At 50.9% G+C, this 13575-nt stretch overlaps 3 protein-coding genes across 3 annotated transcripts; 1 reads left to right on the forward strand and 2 right to left on the reverse strand.

Annotated features, from left to right (window-relative positions):
* Positions 1 to 354: 354 nt before the first annotated feature.
* On the reverse strand, positions 355 to 6309 carry FOBCDRAFT_288544 (uncharacterized protein; the record flags this gene model as incomplete). Its single annotated transcript, XM_054703387.2, has 3 exons — positions 355 to 709; positions 760 to 4484; positions 4540 to 6309. The coding sequence occupies 3 exons, from the start codon at positions 6307 to 6309 to the stop codon at positions 589 to 591; spliced, it is 5616 nt and encodes a 1871-aa protein (XP_054559362.1). The 3' UTR covers positions 355 to 588.
* Positions 6310 to 7617: 1308 nt separating this feature from the next.
* On the reverse strand, positions 7618 to 10135 carry FOBCDRAFT_16369 (hydrolase). The gene has a single exon (XM_031173912.3). The coding sequence runs from the start codon at positions 9954 to 9956 to the stop codon at positions 7650 to 7652; it is 2307 nt and encodes a 768-aa protein (XP_031050697.2). The 5' UTR covers positions 9957 to 10135; the 3' UTR covers positions 7618 to 7649.
* Positions 10136 to 11669: 1534 nt separating this feature from the next.
* FOBCDRAFT_128223 (uncharacterized protein) lies at positions 11670 to 13130 on the forward strand (the record flags this gene model as incomplete). Its single annotated transcript, XM_059607834.1, has 2 exons — positions 11670 to 11805; positions 11842 to 13130. The coding sequence occupies 2 exons, from the start codon at positions 11670 to 11672 to the stop codon at positions 13128 to 13130; spliced, it is 1425 nt and encodes a 474-aa protein (XP_059464180.1).
* Positions 13131 to 13575: the final 445 nt, after the last annotated feature.

The following is a 13575-nucleotide window of genomic DNA, read 5'->3' on the forward strand; positions in this document are numbered from 1 at the left end:
TAAACCCCATATTAAACATATACTAAGGTATGAGAGGTAGACACATATTGACTTCAAGTAGCTTGGGCATTTCTTTTGATCATTTCAACGGATCCTCCATCCACGGTAGCTGCGCGTGACTACTTTAGCCTAGTAACTCTTTCAGACTCGTACGGACACACAATGTTCTGATCTCATGCCTTGAGTACGTTATCTGAGTTGAATTGAGAAATGGGTGTGTTTCGAATGCTTCGACGTCTTGACTGTGTGAACCAAAACTTCTGCCAGATCCAGGCAACAGCATCTCTAGATATCACTGTCTCTGCCCGAATAGGCATAAAATCATCACGCAAGTCTACAACTTGCAGTCACTTGATACATACTTCACAGTATCGGATATCATCAGCCATCCAGCCGTTCATTTCATTACCATTTGCATCCACCCGTACATAAACAATGCCAATCAGCTATCAAGCCGTGTTCCCATAATGACGCCGTCGCTCTCGAACTTCAAAAGCGTATAACTAACTCCCATGCCACTAATACAAACAAAAAAAGAAGGGAAGAATAATTAACCACCTCGTTCAAGATCGTGTATCTATAGCGAGTTTATTTGAACGACTTGATTTTGTGATACAGCACTGTGTCATAAAAGTTGTAGTTTGGATCCAGTTCACAGAACGGGTGCTGCGACAGGAGCACATCCGCTGTAGGACGGTCGAAGGGGTTTCTGTCTTCTTGTTAGCATTGCGGACAGCATTGTCATATCAAGAAACTTACACTTGGAAGCAATCCATCATAAAGGCAACGGCCAGTGGTCCAAGAGTATCCTGGATGTCCTCGGGGATCGGTGGTCGCTCGCCATTAGCAATCTTGTAGATGGCACCAACAGCCTCTTCCTTGGCCCATGGGCGCTTGCCAGCAAACATCTCCAGGACTACACAACCCAGACTCCAAATGTCGACCTTGGCGCTATAACCTTCGCCTTGGGACCGAATGACCTCTGGGGCCATCCAGAATACCGAACCTTGCATGTTGTTTGTCTTATCATTGCCATAAATGTTGTCTGTCTTCTTGGAGATGCCGAAATCGCTGATCTTGCACGTTCCGTCTAAATCAAGAAGAATGTTGTCGGCCTTGAGATCGCGATGCAGAATACCCTCACGATGTAGATAGGCGAGGCCGGAGAGTGTTTGTCTAGTTAGTGAAGACACGACAGACTCCTCAAACTTGCCATGCTTGCGCAGACATGATCCAATGCTGCCACCAGAAATATACTCAAGAAAGATGCTAATACTAGTTTCCTTTCGCTCGCAACCCAAGTATTGCACAATGTTGATATGATCCAGGTGCTGCATTGTGTCGATTTCCTGGTCTAGAGCAGCAACAAGCTCCTTCATCTTGCTCTTGTCACCACCAGCCGCCTTGGGGTTCACCTCGACCTCTTTGACAGCCAGGAACTCTCCTGTAGTGGCATTCATACCGAGGTACACTCGGCCGTAAGTACCTTTGCCGATGAGCTGACCCTTGAACCACCTAAATGTCGTCTGTCGCTTTGGCACTGTATCTTGAGGAATCTGCGGCATTATGACGCTGCCACGTCTATCCGGTCGAATTTGTACAATGTTGGCGTTGAACATCTTTGTACTCTTTCGGCGCATAATGTTGCCTGACGACGGTCCTTGATTAGTTGAATTGGTTCGCTTGTTGGCCTCGTGAGCGCCGCGGGCGACTTCTCGAATGGACTTCATTCGACCGAGACCGCCTGAGCGCCGAATACTCCTCGCAGCCACAGAAGTGGGCCGCTGTTGATCGAGGGCTTTGAGGGTTGACTCGTCGGAGCCAAGAGTATCGTTTTCATTGTACAGAGATGGCTGCCGGGACGGCGGAATCGCTGCAGGCGGTGCTTGCTGAGTATGGCTCGACACTGCCGGCTGGGATGGCCCTTGATCAGATGTGGTTTCTGTGCCCTCGGCAATCGGAGATGGTGGCAGTCCACCTTCGCCAGGTTCATCAAGAACAGGTTGATCAAGATCCAGGTTGGGGAAGAAGTCGTCAAGGTTATTGATAAGGGCGTCCGTTGGAGGGCGATTAGCCCAGACATCCTTCTCGATGAACGATTTTCGTCGGCCGAGTTTACTGTCTTTGTCCTTGTCTTCCGATTCCCACGTTTCGGAACGAGGAGTAGTTGGCTTATGTCGGGAATCTTCGTTACTGTCAGGAGTCACGCTACTGCCATATGACTTGGGTGATGTAAAGGCAACAGAGAGACCCTTCCTGGAGCGCGCCGTATTAACCGTTAGACTAGGACGCTTGTTGTGACCATTTGCATCACCATTAGCAGCAGCACCCTTGCCCTTGTTTCGGTTGGCAAGTGGAATGGCAAAGAGCCCGTCGTCCGAATCATCCCCGCTATCATCGTCAGCTGGTGGTGCGGGAGCAGGCTTCGAAAACTGGACGTCCGAGTCCTCAAAGTCTGGGTCTGGCCCATGAGTTGCACGTCGTTTTGGAGGGGACGGATGGTCTGGGGCGAAAGTGCCCCTTGTACGTCTCGAGTTGGGGCTCATATCAGTAGGAGATGTTGCCCTCGGGACTGTTTCAAAGATTTTAGCTTCTGGTGCAGCTTCAAGATTAGGGCTTAGCATAGGTGATTGGCTGGGCGAGTAGTCCGGCACAATAAAGGGCAAGTTCTTCTTGCTCCAGGTCACGGTTCCTGGTGTTGCTATTGTACTGGGACTATCTCGACCCAAGTTTGGTTGAGGAGGGTCGACGCTAGAGAAGGTGTCCTTACCTCCGGGAATTGATTGTGTTGAGGATCGGGAGGGAGAAGAGCTACGATTGTTCTTGGCGGATTGTCCAATAGCGCTTAAGTTTCTGCCCATACCTGCAAGGGCTGCCCCAATACCAGCAGGACCTGCAGCTGGTTGCGATGTTCCCTTGGATCTCCTGGACTTCTCCGTCATCTCACTCTCGGTTGGATGCCGTGGTGTTGGATAACCCTCAAGACTGCTACTTGATGCGCGCATACTGGCTCCAGTCTTTCTGCTTAGGGAGTTCGCCTTGATCAATGTCGCAGAAGGATCGCTTGGTGGGGCTGGAGGTCGTCTTTGGGGGAAGAGTTGCTCTGGCCTCTTGTCCTCATACGGGGACTCACGAGGTTGGTCGAAATCGACGTTTCGGCCGACGATACCAGGTCCAAGTGTCTCTGAAGGACTACCCTTCATCGCTGCTTGTTTCCTTTTGGCCAGATACTCACGCTGCTTTCTCTCCATTTCAGCTCTATATGAACTTGCCTCCCGGGCTACCTTATCCTCAGTCTTCTCATCTGTCAATGTATTAGAACGCGAGGTGGGGGGCGATGAACTGGATCGCTGTCTGCTATTTCGTTGGGCATCCTCGGCAGTGGTTCCCGGTGGGAGATAACCAGGAGACAAGGATACAGGGACTTCAGCTTTAACGGCAAGACTGGAAATGGGGGCAACTCCTGGGGGTGTCACGAAGAATTTAAGTGTCCCAAGAGGGTCACCCTTTGCTCGTTTGACGGTAATAAGGCTCGAGTCGTCTAGAGGATCCACATGTTCAAACTTGCCAACTTCTGTAAGATAAATGTGAGAATTTTCAAAGTCGCCAAGACCAAGATGCATGCAGATAACTTGACGGACTTCCGCTGCTGTCTCTGCTTCTGTGATGTCGCACATTCGGTAGTTCCAGTAATCCATGGTGGCCAGTACGTAGGTCCTTACGGGGCTGATTCTCCTTGGTCGTAGAGCATGGCCATTCCTGTCATCATAACTGCCCAGCGTTGAGCCAGCAAGCTCGAGATTAGTATCGCTGCCATTGGTTCCTCGAACGCCCAAGCCCACCGGGCGAATAGATCCTTGTGGTGAAGTTGGGGAAGCCTCCATCTCTTCAGGTGATGGGTATGCACCATCATCTTTGGTTTGCCTCTTTTTCCTGGATAAGAAGCTCAGGAAGCTCTTGGAATCTTTGGCCGAAGCGGGTGTCTCTGCGCCTGCTGACCTCTCCCCTCCTTCTGAAGGCGAGTGGCGAGATCGGATATCATGATTTCGCCCATGAACAATTTCTCCCAGGTTCATGTTCCGGTTAAGTAAGTTGACGGCGTCTGACGGTACTCCAGATCCATATATGGCTGCGACAGAGGCAACAGAATCCATGCTGCTTCTTGAACGGTGCCCAGCTTTCATTGTGTTAGGAGATTGTGAGAGAATAGGTGTCGTCGTCGATGTAAAAAGAGCAGGGGGTATGCCTGGGCTGCCTGTTGGACTCGCTGAGCGCGCAGCAGGACCACGGAACGTGGCCTCACTCGACTCACTAACGTTAGGACTATGACGGCGCGCACCATCTGTATCGACATGTTTGAGAATATTACGGTGGTTAGACTCAGAGCTTATGTTGGACCCACTGACACTGTTGGGTAATGTCGTAGATCTGGTCTGGGAGAACCTGCGGCCGCCAAAACCAGGGCCAGGGGCATTGAGAGGTGTCTACAAGAAAAGTTAGTAAGGGCCAACACTCACAGCACCGAGCGGGTCGACAAACATTTGGCGAATCCATGGGATCAGTTCCAGCGCTTGGTAGGTTGTTCCCATGTCCGCCATTGAGGGATTCTTTACGGCCGTGGGCCGTTGAAACTTTAGACACATCAGCTGGTCGACCGGTGACAATACTTCGAATTAGTCTTCGCATTCGCTTGCCCTCCTCTCGCTCACGGGGCTGGTCCCAGCCGGTTCGGCTGTTGGTGCACTCCTGGGCAAGCCTTGGGTACACCTGCTGATGCATCATACCAAAATTACCACGCCCACCGTGGCCACTTCCAAGCTCGAGGAATTGCGCTCCGTGCAGGTTGAGTGCCCTAAAGGTTTCCTGCCAGTCTTTGGAGAACTGGTTCTGGGCTAACCAAATCAGAACCGTATCGAGGGGCCACTGGGCAGCGATTTCCGGTGGGATCGAGCTGGGAGGAGTGGCGTTTGAAGAATTGGAGGTGCCGCGCGGCTGGGCGTTATTGGCAGAATAGAGGCGTTCCCTCGTAGCCTCGTCCATAGGCGTTGTGACATTTGTGTCAGTTCCGCTCTGCGGCGTTGTCACTGGCCGCGATGTCTGCGAGTTGACAGTCAGGGTTGGGTCTTCCAGTCCAAAGGCGGGGATACCAACTCCCTCTCCGTATGTGTCGCCCTGCGGTATATAGGTCGCACTCATGGCCTCATTCGGCGGAGGAGGTGGAGGGATAGAGATTGTTTGCCCAGCAGCGATCTGAGCGTGTAACTTTGGGTTGTACGGCTGGTGCTGACCGGGCGGCGGCGGGGGGATGTATCCTGGCCGTCCGTCGTACATGCGCCCAAAGGCGCCGTGCCACGGAGGCTGCTGGCCGAGAGCACTCGCCGGAGGCGGACCGGGTGGTGGGGGTATCGCGACGCCGGAGGGGCCTGGTGCGGTGGGATATCGAGGAAGCGGCGGCGGCGGAGGCAGGTTCATCATATTACCTATTTGGCCGGCATTCGGAGCTCCCATGGGCGGCGGCGGCGGCGGAGGGACCTGGAATGGTCGTGTGGGATCGGCGCCCGAGACATGTCTCTGGCCTGCCGGATACATGATGGACGGCGCGGGGGGCAACCCGCCTCGAGGAACAAAGTGGGCAGAGTTGTTGTCGACGGTAGACGGCGGCGAGGTGTGTTGTCGAAGAAGAGAATTCGGTGTATGCGCTGGAGACGGGGAGACAGCAACAGCAGTGGCGCTAGTGGTGGAAGACCTTGGACGTAAGCTCGAGGCAGATGAGACAGGGTGGAGGAAGTGAGCCTGCTCTGCAGTCGCTATGTCGGAGGAGGATGGACCCAGGGGCCGGGGTCGATTGACAGCCGCCGGGGCAGTATGTGTGTACGTATGCGGATGTGTATGGGTTGTATGGGTATGTATTGTTGCGGCGCCAGCAGTTGGATGCGCTGGAGGATATGAAAAAGAGGACGGCCCCGTCAAGGAGGATGAGGACGACAGGGCATAGGCTGTAGGTTGGTCGTGGACGTTTGGCTTTGGAGTCCCGGCGACAGGGACTAGGTCCTGAAGACTGGGTCTCGAAGAGGAACGGAACCTGGCGGTCGAGAGAGACTGAGGCTGAGAATGGAGCGAAGAAGTGGTGATTTCTGGGCTCGTCGAGGTTATAGATTCTAAGATGGGCTCTTGAGGCTGAGATTGAGACCGAAGAGCCTGCTGTTGCGCCTGGGCATGAGCCTGAGCCTGGGCCTGTGCCTGAGCTGGTGGTAGGTCGAAATTGGCAGCCGGACGGTTAGCCCGTCGCAAGCTATCGCTACCCTTCATGGTTTGTATCTGCGGTGGAGTAACATGTCGAGGTGGGTCGTCTCGACAAGGATCCTGGGGGCTAGCCTAGGCCAGACCAAGCTAGGATGGGATAGAGACGGATGCTGAGATGTCAGGGATTGTGGAGTGGAGGACTGGGATGGGAGTGAGGAGGAGACGATTGATTGATTGATTGTTGGCAGACGGGAGAAGCTGACGGTTGAGATAGTGAGTGAGGAGCAGTAAGTTCTGGAGTTGACGACTAAGTTAGACCAACACGTGCAATATTGATTGATCGAACAAAGAATAGTAAAACCACTAAACTAATGCAGTACTGTATTCGAATAGCTCGATTTAGCTAGTTACGGCTTGACTATCAGCTTTATTCCGAGCCGTTAAAAGGGAAACTCTGTTTTCTCCTCACGTTCCCCTCAGTAGAAGGGAAGCAGACCTTTCGAACCTGACTGCGCCATGTTCTCACGTTAGGCTTTCAGCTCGAGGGCGTCTGGCGCTTAGCGACAGCTGAGATGGTGTGCAGAGTGTGAAAAGACATGCGCTAGCTTCACTAATGGAGGGGGATCTCCAGCAAATCGGCATCATTCAAATGTCGCGAGTCTCGGTTAATGGGGGCCACCAATTGACAATTCCTGCCTGTGCTATTTTCAACTTCTTCCATTGGAATTGTCATTTTCGGAATGGTTGTCATGGGACCGCTATGTTTTGTTCACTTTCACCTCTACACTCAACATCATCTGCCAGACTTTTCTAAACCCTCCGTTTATTAATGTATTATCTTCCTCTTTCCATTGTCTAGGTCCACAGAACCCCTGGATCATAACCCATGGCAACTCAGATAACCTGGTATCATGAATACGAGAATGTTCCTGACTAGGGACACCTTGAAGTCAATTCCCCCTTACCAGAGCATTGGGACTCCCCGCAAGCGGACATCCCCTCGGCTATGGAAAAATTACGAATTGAAAGTCCTTTCCTGTGGCGTCACACTGAACACGAGATTCTGTATCATGAATTGTACTCTACTGAGAACGGTAAGCCGGAGAACTTTTTATATCGCGATCCAATTAGCGGGCCGAGGAGATTGGCTTGACTGGGAAAACCTCCGTGGCCAAAACCTAACTTCATGTACTCTTCGTATAGAAATTACCTACCCGACTGACAAAGTTCACGATTCACCGGTAGAAACGGTTTCAAGTCGCATTTCAAGGTATCCAATCAGATGTATCTTTCAATATTAAACCTTAAACGCCGTGTCCCAGAACATGCTCGCCAGACGTAACTCAATCTACCATATACTGAATTTGATGCGACGTATACGCGCCTTGTCTCAAACAAGGCTCAGCTCACATAACACTGCAGCTTCCAAAATTGAATCCGTAGCCTTGCTGGCATTGCTCAAGATAGCCAGCATCCTCCTCGGATCCTACAGGAACGTTGTGCTTCCGCACGAGACCCGAGATCTTGAGGCTCTGCTCTCCCTCTGCGTGCCACCACTTGAGTTTCTGCAGTGTTGTGCCCTCTTCGTCATCTGTGCTAAGCTCCCACTTGCCTGAGGACACAGCCACCTCGCACTGTTCTTTGGGGAAATGGTACTCAGGCAAATACACAATCGTAGGCGACTCATCTGGTGCTGCTTTTGGTGCCTTGACCTTGAGAAGATATGTGCACTGTCGCAAATCAAATCCGGTGGACACAATGTCACCATATACCACCGTCGGCGTAGGGCGCACGAAAGCCTCAGCTGCGCGGAAGCCAGGGGCGTTGGTTAGCTGAGGATCCTTGGCTGAGGGCGCGGAGCTGATCGACGGATTGGTGAGTGTCCGTTTGAGGTTGTCGGGTGTAACATTTCGATCATCAGCCACATCCTTCTTCGTGTTTGCCACGGTCGCAGTCCTCGCCAGATCCAGCGACGACTGCGAATATTCGGGAACGGGGGATTCTGGAAGTGGTTTGTCATCCAGCGAAAGGATGGACAGATCCTCTCCATTCCAAAAGTCTCCCCTTAGATGATCGTTTCTCGCACAGTATGTCCATAAGCAATGCCCTTCGATCTGAGATCCTTCAACTGCAAAGTAGTTGGCGTCCATTGCCGCCGACTGGCTCGAATAGTCGCCTGTCTTGTAGGCTTTCTTGTCATCCATATCATAGGGAATACCAAATTCTGACAACACGCAGGGGTGCTTTCCTATACGGTCAAGGCCCTCTTGTCTCAGTGTTGCGAGCTGGTCACGGAGACAGTTTCGAATAGCCGTCTCTCCGATCCTGATCGCCAGCGCTGGATGCCAGTACTTGCCTCTCAAGACTCCGACCACATCAACATTCCACGTGCTATTCCAGTGTTTTGTCATGAGTGTGATACCGTCGTAGTAATGCGGTGTGAACGCCATTCGAGGATCCTCGTCTTCCGTCCCTTTGATCTCGGGCGGTAATTCGAGTGTAGGAAACTGCATAAGCATAATGCAGTCCTTATGGACGGCACGGCAAATTTTGACATATTTCCGCCAGAAGTCCATGAAATAGGTATTGGTGAATTGCGGATAATCGATGACCTTACCGGTATTCGGGTTTTTGGCAAAATAGTCCTTGCGAAGGAGGGTATCGGTCTCCATGTCCCAAACTCCGTGCTGTGCCCAGACACACTCGCCAAGCTTCCAGCCAGGATCGCGCTTCCAACCATATCTTGAATCGTCATAGTCTGCTGGTAGCCATGCGACCTCGCCATGGGGGTCAACCAATTTTGTGCCAGTCTTGTAAGGGCCAAGGCCGCCCATCTCCCAGGTATCAACTTCACACGCTCGTCCCATTCCAGTCAATAACGTCTGCCACATTGTTGGGCAGGTTCCCTTCTTCAAAGGATGCTCTTTAGGGATCACAGTAAGATCCTTATAGCCAGTCATGCCCTTGTTTGGTTCGTTCATGCTCTCCCAGCCAATGACAACGGCATCTTCCAGATCGCCTGCCTCGTGAATTCGCTGGGCAAGTTGACCGCATGCTCTCATGAAATGGTCCTGCAGATAATCCTGGATGTTCACACCGTCAATTATACACTTTGGAGCAAAGTCTTTGCCAGCAAAAAACATGGTGAATATGGTACCAGCTGCAAGTCGATAGTAGTTCGTTGACCAGATCATTTTTGGAAACTCATCAGGGTTGGGATATGTATTCTGAACAATTGCTGCTTCAGTCGCGGCGAAGCTCTGAGGGTTGAGGCCGCATGCATATATAGTCCATAACGGGGCTCCCGAACCACCAGTGAAACGAGACCAAACGTCCTGGTGAGGGTCCATGAATATATAGAATCCATACTCCTTTGCTATTCTCAGAATATCAATCGTATGTTGGATGAAGTCTTCGTCGTATTTCCCAGGTCCTGCGGCCTCGAGTGCCTCCCAGGTAAAGATGTAGCGGATAGTGTTGAAGCCGTATCGTCTGAGGCGCGCAAAATGAGATCGTGCATCTTCTTTGGGGAAAGGACGCTGGTGGAATGTTACATTATCGCCATCGAAGAAGTCAGTGGGAATGTGAGATGGTTGATCGGGTTCGCTCGGGAGTTTGGCATCGGCTGCGAGATTGATACCACGGAGGACTACTTGTCGACCGTATCCATCACGGAACTGGCCATCTTCAATCAACAGGCGAAAAGACGACATGATTTGCCCTTCTCTAGACCGCTACACTGGTGTTGAGAGAGCAAGAATGCGGAGCTGAAGGGGAAACTGGGAAATAGGCCAAGTCTGGTTAGCTGGGGCAACCACTTGACGATGACGTTCAAGGCTATGCGCCTGGGGACAAACAGGGATAAGAGGGCCCTTGTTAGTCAGCGGGATATAGGTCGGAGGGGAATGTGTTTCATGGAGGAGCTGGAATAAATGACGATTTCTTCGATATCTAGGAGTATAGAGAAGCTAGAATGGCATCCAAGGGCTTTCAATTTTTCGGTGTCTCATCCTTCTTGATTCCGAGGTCATGAGGGTCATAGTCTCATAGACCATCACCTCCATGTCCCCCACTATCCGGAGTTTATGAACAACCCGAACATCAGCCGATTTGAATCCGTATTCGCTCTAATATCAGCCAGCCACTTTAGATAAGAATTAGTGATCGTGTTAAGATAAGTCTCTGTAGGCGTCATGGGAATGTATATTGATCGTATACTGAAACATGAGCATAGTGGGGGACAGGTGAGTAAAAATGCATGACCACTGCAATTAAACTGAAAAGCAGCACCCTCGAAACCTTGGGGAGAAGAAAAGAAACCGAGAATGCCCTGTCAGTTAAAGAAAATGCGGATATAAAACGTGAATAATGACCAAAAGTTCCGAGCAGATCAATCAATCAATCGTATTCGTCATCCATGGGTCCGATGGTGGCTTTATTTAGGCGCTAAAACGAATGCCGCACCCAGCCAAATTTAGTCAGCTAGATCTCTTATTGCTCGTGTAAGCGAAGCAACTTGTCCGAGAGTCCGTCGAAGCCCCCCCTCGGAAGTTCTAACACGAATTCTACCTAGGTAATATAGTTGTGCAACAAGAATAGAAGCTCAGAACCTCGTAAATAGTTCGAACCGCGTGTGCGAGTGTGTGAGACTCCCTATACTGCCCCAAATGATCTCGTCAGCTTCATCCTCTCCTCTTACGTTTTGCACTCAAGAGTGAGAACTTGGTCAGATACTAACGACAACCCGATTCCTTTGACCGAATCAGGCATAGCTTTACGACCTCGCAAATCGGACATTTTACGCAATTACAAATGCGAAAACCCGTCGCCGTTAGTTAACTCCGCTGGAGCTGCCTACTTTACTTTGCTCCCCTCGCCCAACCAATCCCCCATTTTCTTGTTATTTTACGTGAATCAACAGCCTGCCTTGTTCTAGAATCTCTCTCATACAGCTGAGAACCCTTGCTTCACATCGGATTTTATTCTCGGGTTGAGAATATCAACTCTAAAATCATCTGTCACCGACCCACACACATTTGCCGGCACTGCTGCTATTCCGGTTGTGGCTGGACTAATATATCATCAACTCCAAATACCCCTACGAACATCACATTCGGCGATCCGGTAAGAGTTGGGACTTGTCGGATTCTGAATACCGGACTCGAATTTCATCGTTTTTGTGTTTTGGACTCTCCCGGTCCAAGAGCTGAAGCCGTCCGGCGCTTCCGTCTGCAGATACGGAGACATCGCCCGGTGACCTCGGGAAGGGCCTTGAAGCCCATGACGACGCCTGAAAGCAAAAGCACTTAGAGTTGGTGTTTCCTGTTCGTGGTTCGTTACGTACTTCTATAGCCGCTGAGGCTTTCTGGATGATCTGGCCATTCTCTATATAATATTCACAGACACTGCACCGTCACATAGATAGCATGCGCAAGTCAACGACGCCTCAGCCAAATGGTCCAGAGAGCATCTCCTCTGCGCGGGTCTCCAAGCTTGCCAGAAGACCGCACCGTAAATCGAGAAACGGATGCTTCAACTGCAAAAGGAGAAAAGTAAAGGTGAGTCCTCAGAAAATAGTCTCCGAATGTCCCAGATCAGAGCTGACAAGACCCCAGTGTGACGAGGTGAAGCCAGCTTGTGCCAACTGCGTGCGCTTTGGCATACCCTGCGATTTCGCACCACAACCACCTTCCAGTGACGACTCAGCGCCGCACACTTCTCCCCCGGAGATACTCTCAGTTTTAGCAGAACCTGCCACGACACCGCGACGTGGTCCTGGAAGGCCACGCAAGGACTGGGCTGCACTCACGCGACCCCCACCTCCTCCCCCGCCAGCATCAGACAGGACGACAACATCACCGTCTTCCACGTCAGCTACGCCAGTTTCCTCTTCAACCATATCAAACTCGCAGATATGTTCCTTGAATATTGCTGACGCCGAGTTACTCTTCCACTTCATGGCCAATACGTCAAGGACCTTACACGATGCTGATGACCCTGTCGATGATATCGCATCGTTCTGGGCGCGAAATGTCCCCCAGATCGGCCTTTCCTACCATTTCGTCCTTCATATGATGTATGCTCTGGCAGGGTATCATCTGGTATACCAAGAACCAAAAGGGACTGAACGGCATTCTCAAAGCCTCGCTCTTGCGGCGCATCATGCGGAGCTCGGTATTTATGAAATGAACAGGACATTAACGAACCTCAACGAAGCAAATTGTGGCGCTCTCTATGTCGCAGCGGTGCTCGTCTGCTATTGCACCTTTGCAGCTGGCCCGACAGGTCCCGACGACCTTCTTGTGTGTGTTATTGGCGAGGGAATCTCGCAAAGATGGCTTCCCGTGATTCATGGAGTCCGGTTGATCCGACAGAGCATCGAACCAGCAACGCTCTTTACGGGCCTCATGGCTCCTCTCGGCGGCGGTGGCACAAATTCAGAGATGGAAGATACAAGACCCGATTTTCTGGTTATGGGGTTCTCGTACATTGATTGGGTTGGGCCACTTGAGAAGCTTCGACTATGGATAGCATCTCATGAGAACCCAGATACTGCTCTGTACCTGAGGGTTCACAAAAGCTTGTGCGATGTGTACGAGGCCAACTTTGGCAACACCGAGGGACTTGTCCAAGTCCCAATGATGAACAAGTTTGTGTTTGGCTGGCTGTACCGCATGCAAGATCTGTTTGTCGGGTGTCTTCAGCGAAAGGCACCTCAGGCTCTGCTTTTGATGGCGTATTATGTCCCTTTGTTCAGGACAATGAAAAGGTCATGGTTTATGGAAGGATGGGCAACACATCTGCTCGAAACGATAAGAGGTTTGTTAAGTACGGACTTGATAGGTTGGTTGGATTGGCCGGTAGAAATAAGTCGGCAGCCTGAGTGATAACAAAGATAGAATGGAAGATGATGAACAAACTGGATCTTGACCGCTCTGTTGTCACACCGGATCATTTCGTGAATTGGCCTAATAATGCTGTTTCAGAAATCCCTGTCGTGATGTTATTTTCGAATAGATATTGAGGCTCGTCGTGAAAGTGTCAGTCAAAATATGTTAACTATGTATCAAAGAATATTGGCTCTGCTTTCCCGTGATATTAGAATGTTGAAGAGACAAACCACCCTAATCAGAGAAATTTTTGGGTATATATACACATTCGATCACACGGCCGGCCCCCAATTTACTCCAAATCGGTTATGTCCGCCATGACATACGAGCCATTTATGCTAAGTGCCTCCTTTCCGAAATATCCGCCCCCAACCAACGATATGACTTCCTTTCCGAAAACCAGCTTCGAATGCGAAAACCCCATGGAAGTTCCACTTCCATT

Source organism: Fusarium oxysporum, chromosome II (assembly GCF_013085055.1).
Source record: "Fusarium oxysporum Fo47 chromosome II, complete sequence".
Classification (NCBI taxonomy): Eukaryota; Fungi; Ascomycota; class Sordariomycetes; order Hypocreales; family Nectriaceae; genus Fusarium; species Fusarium oxysporum.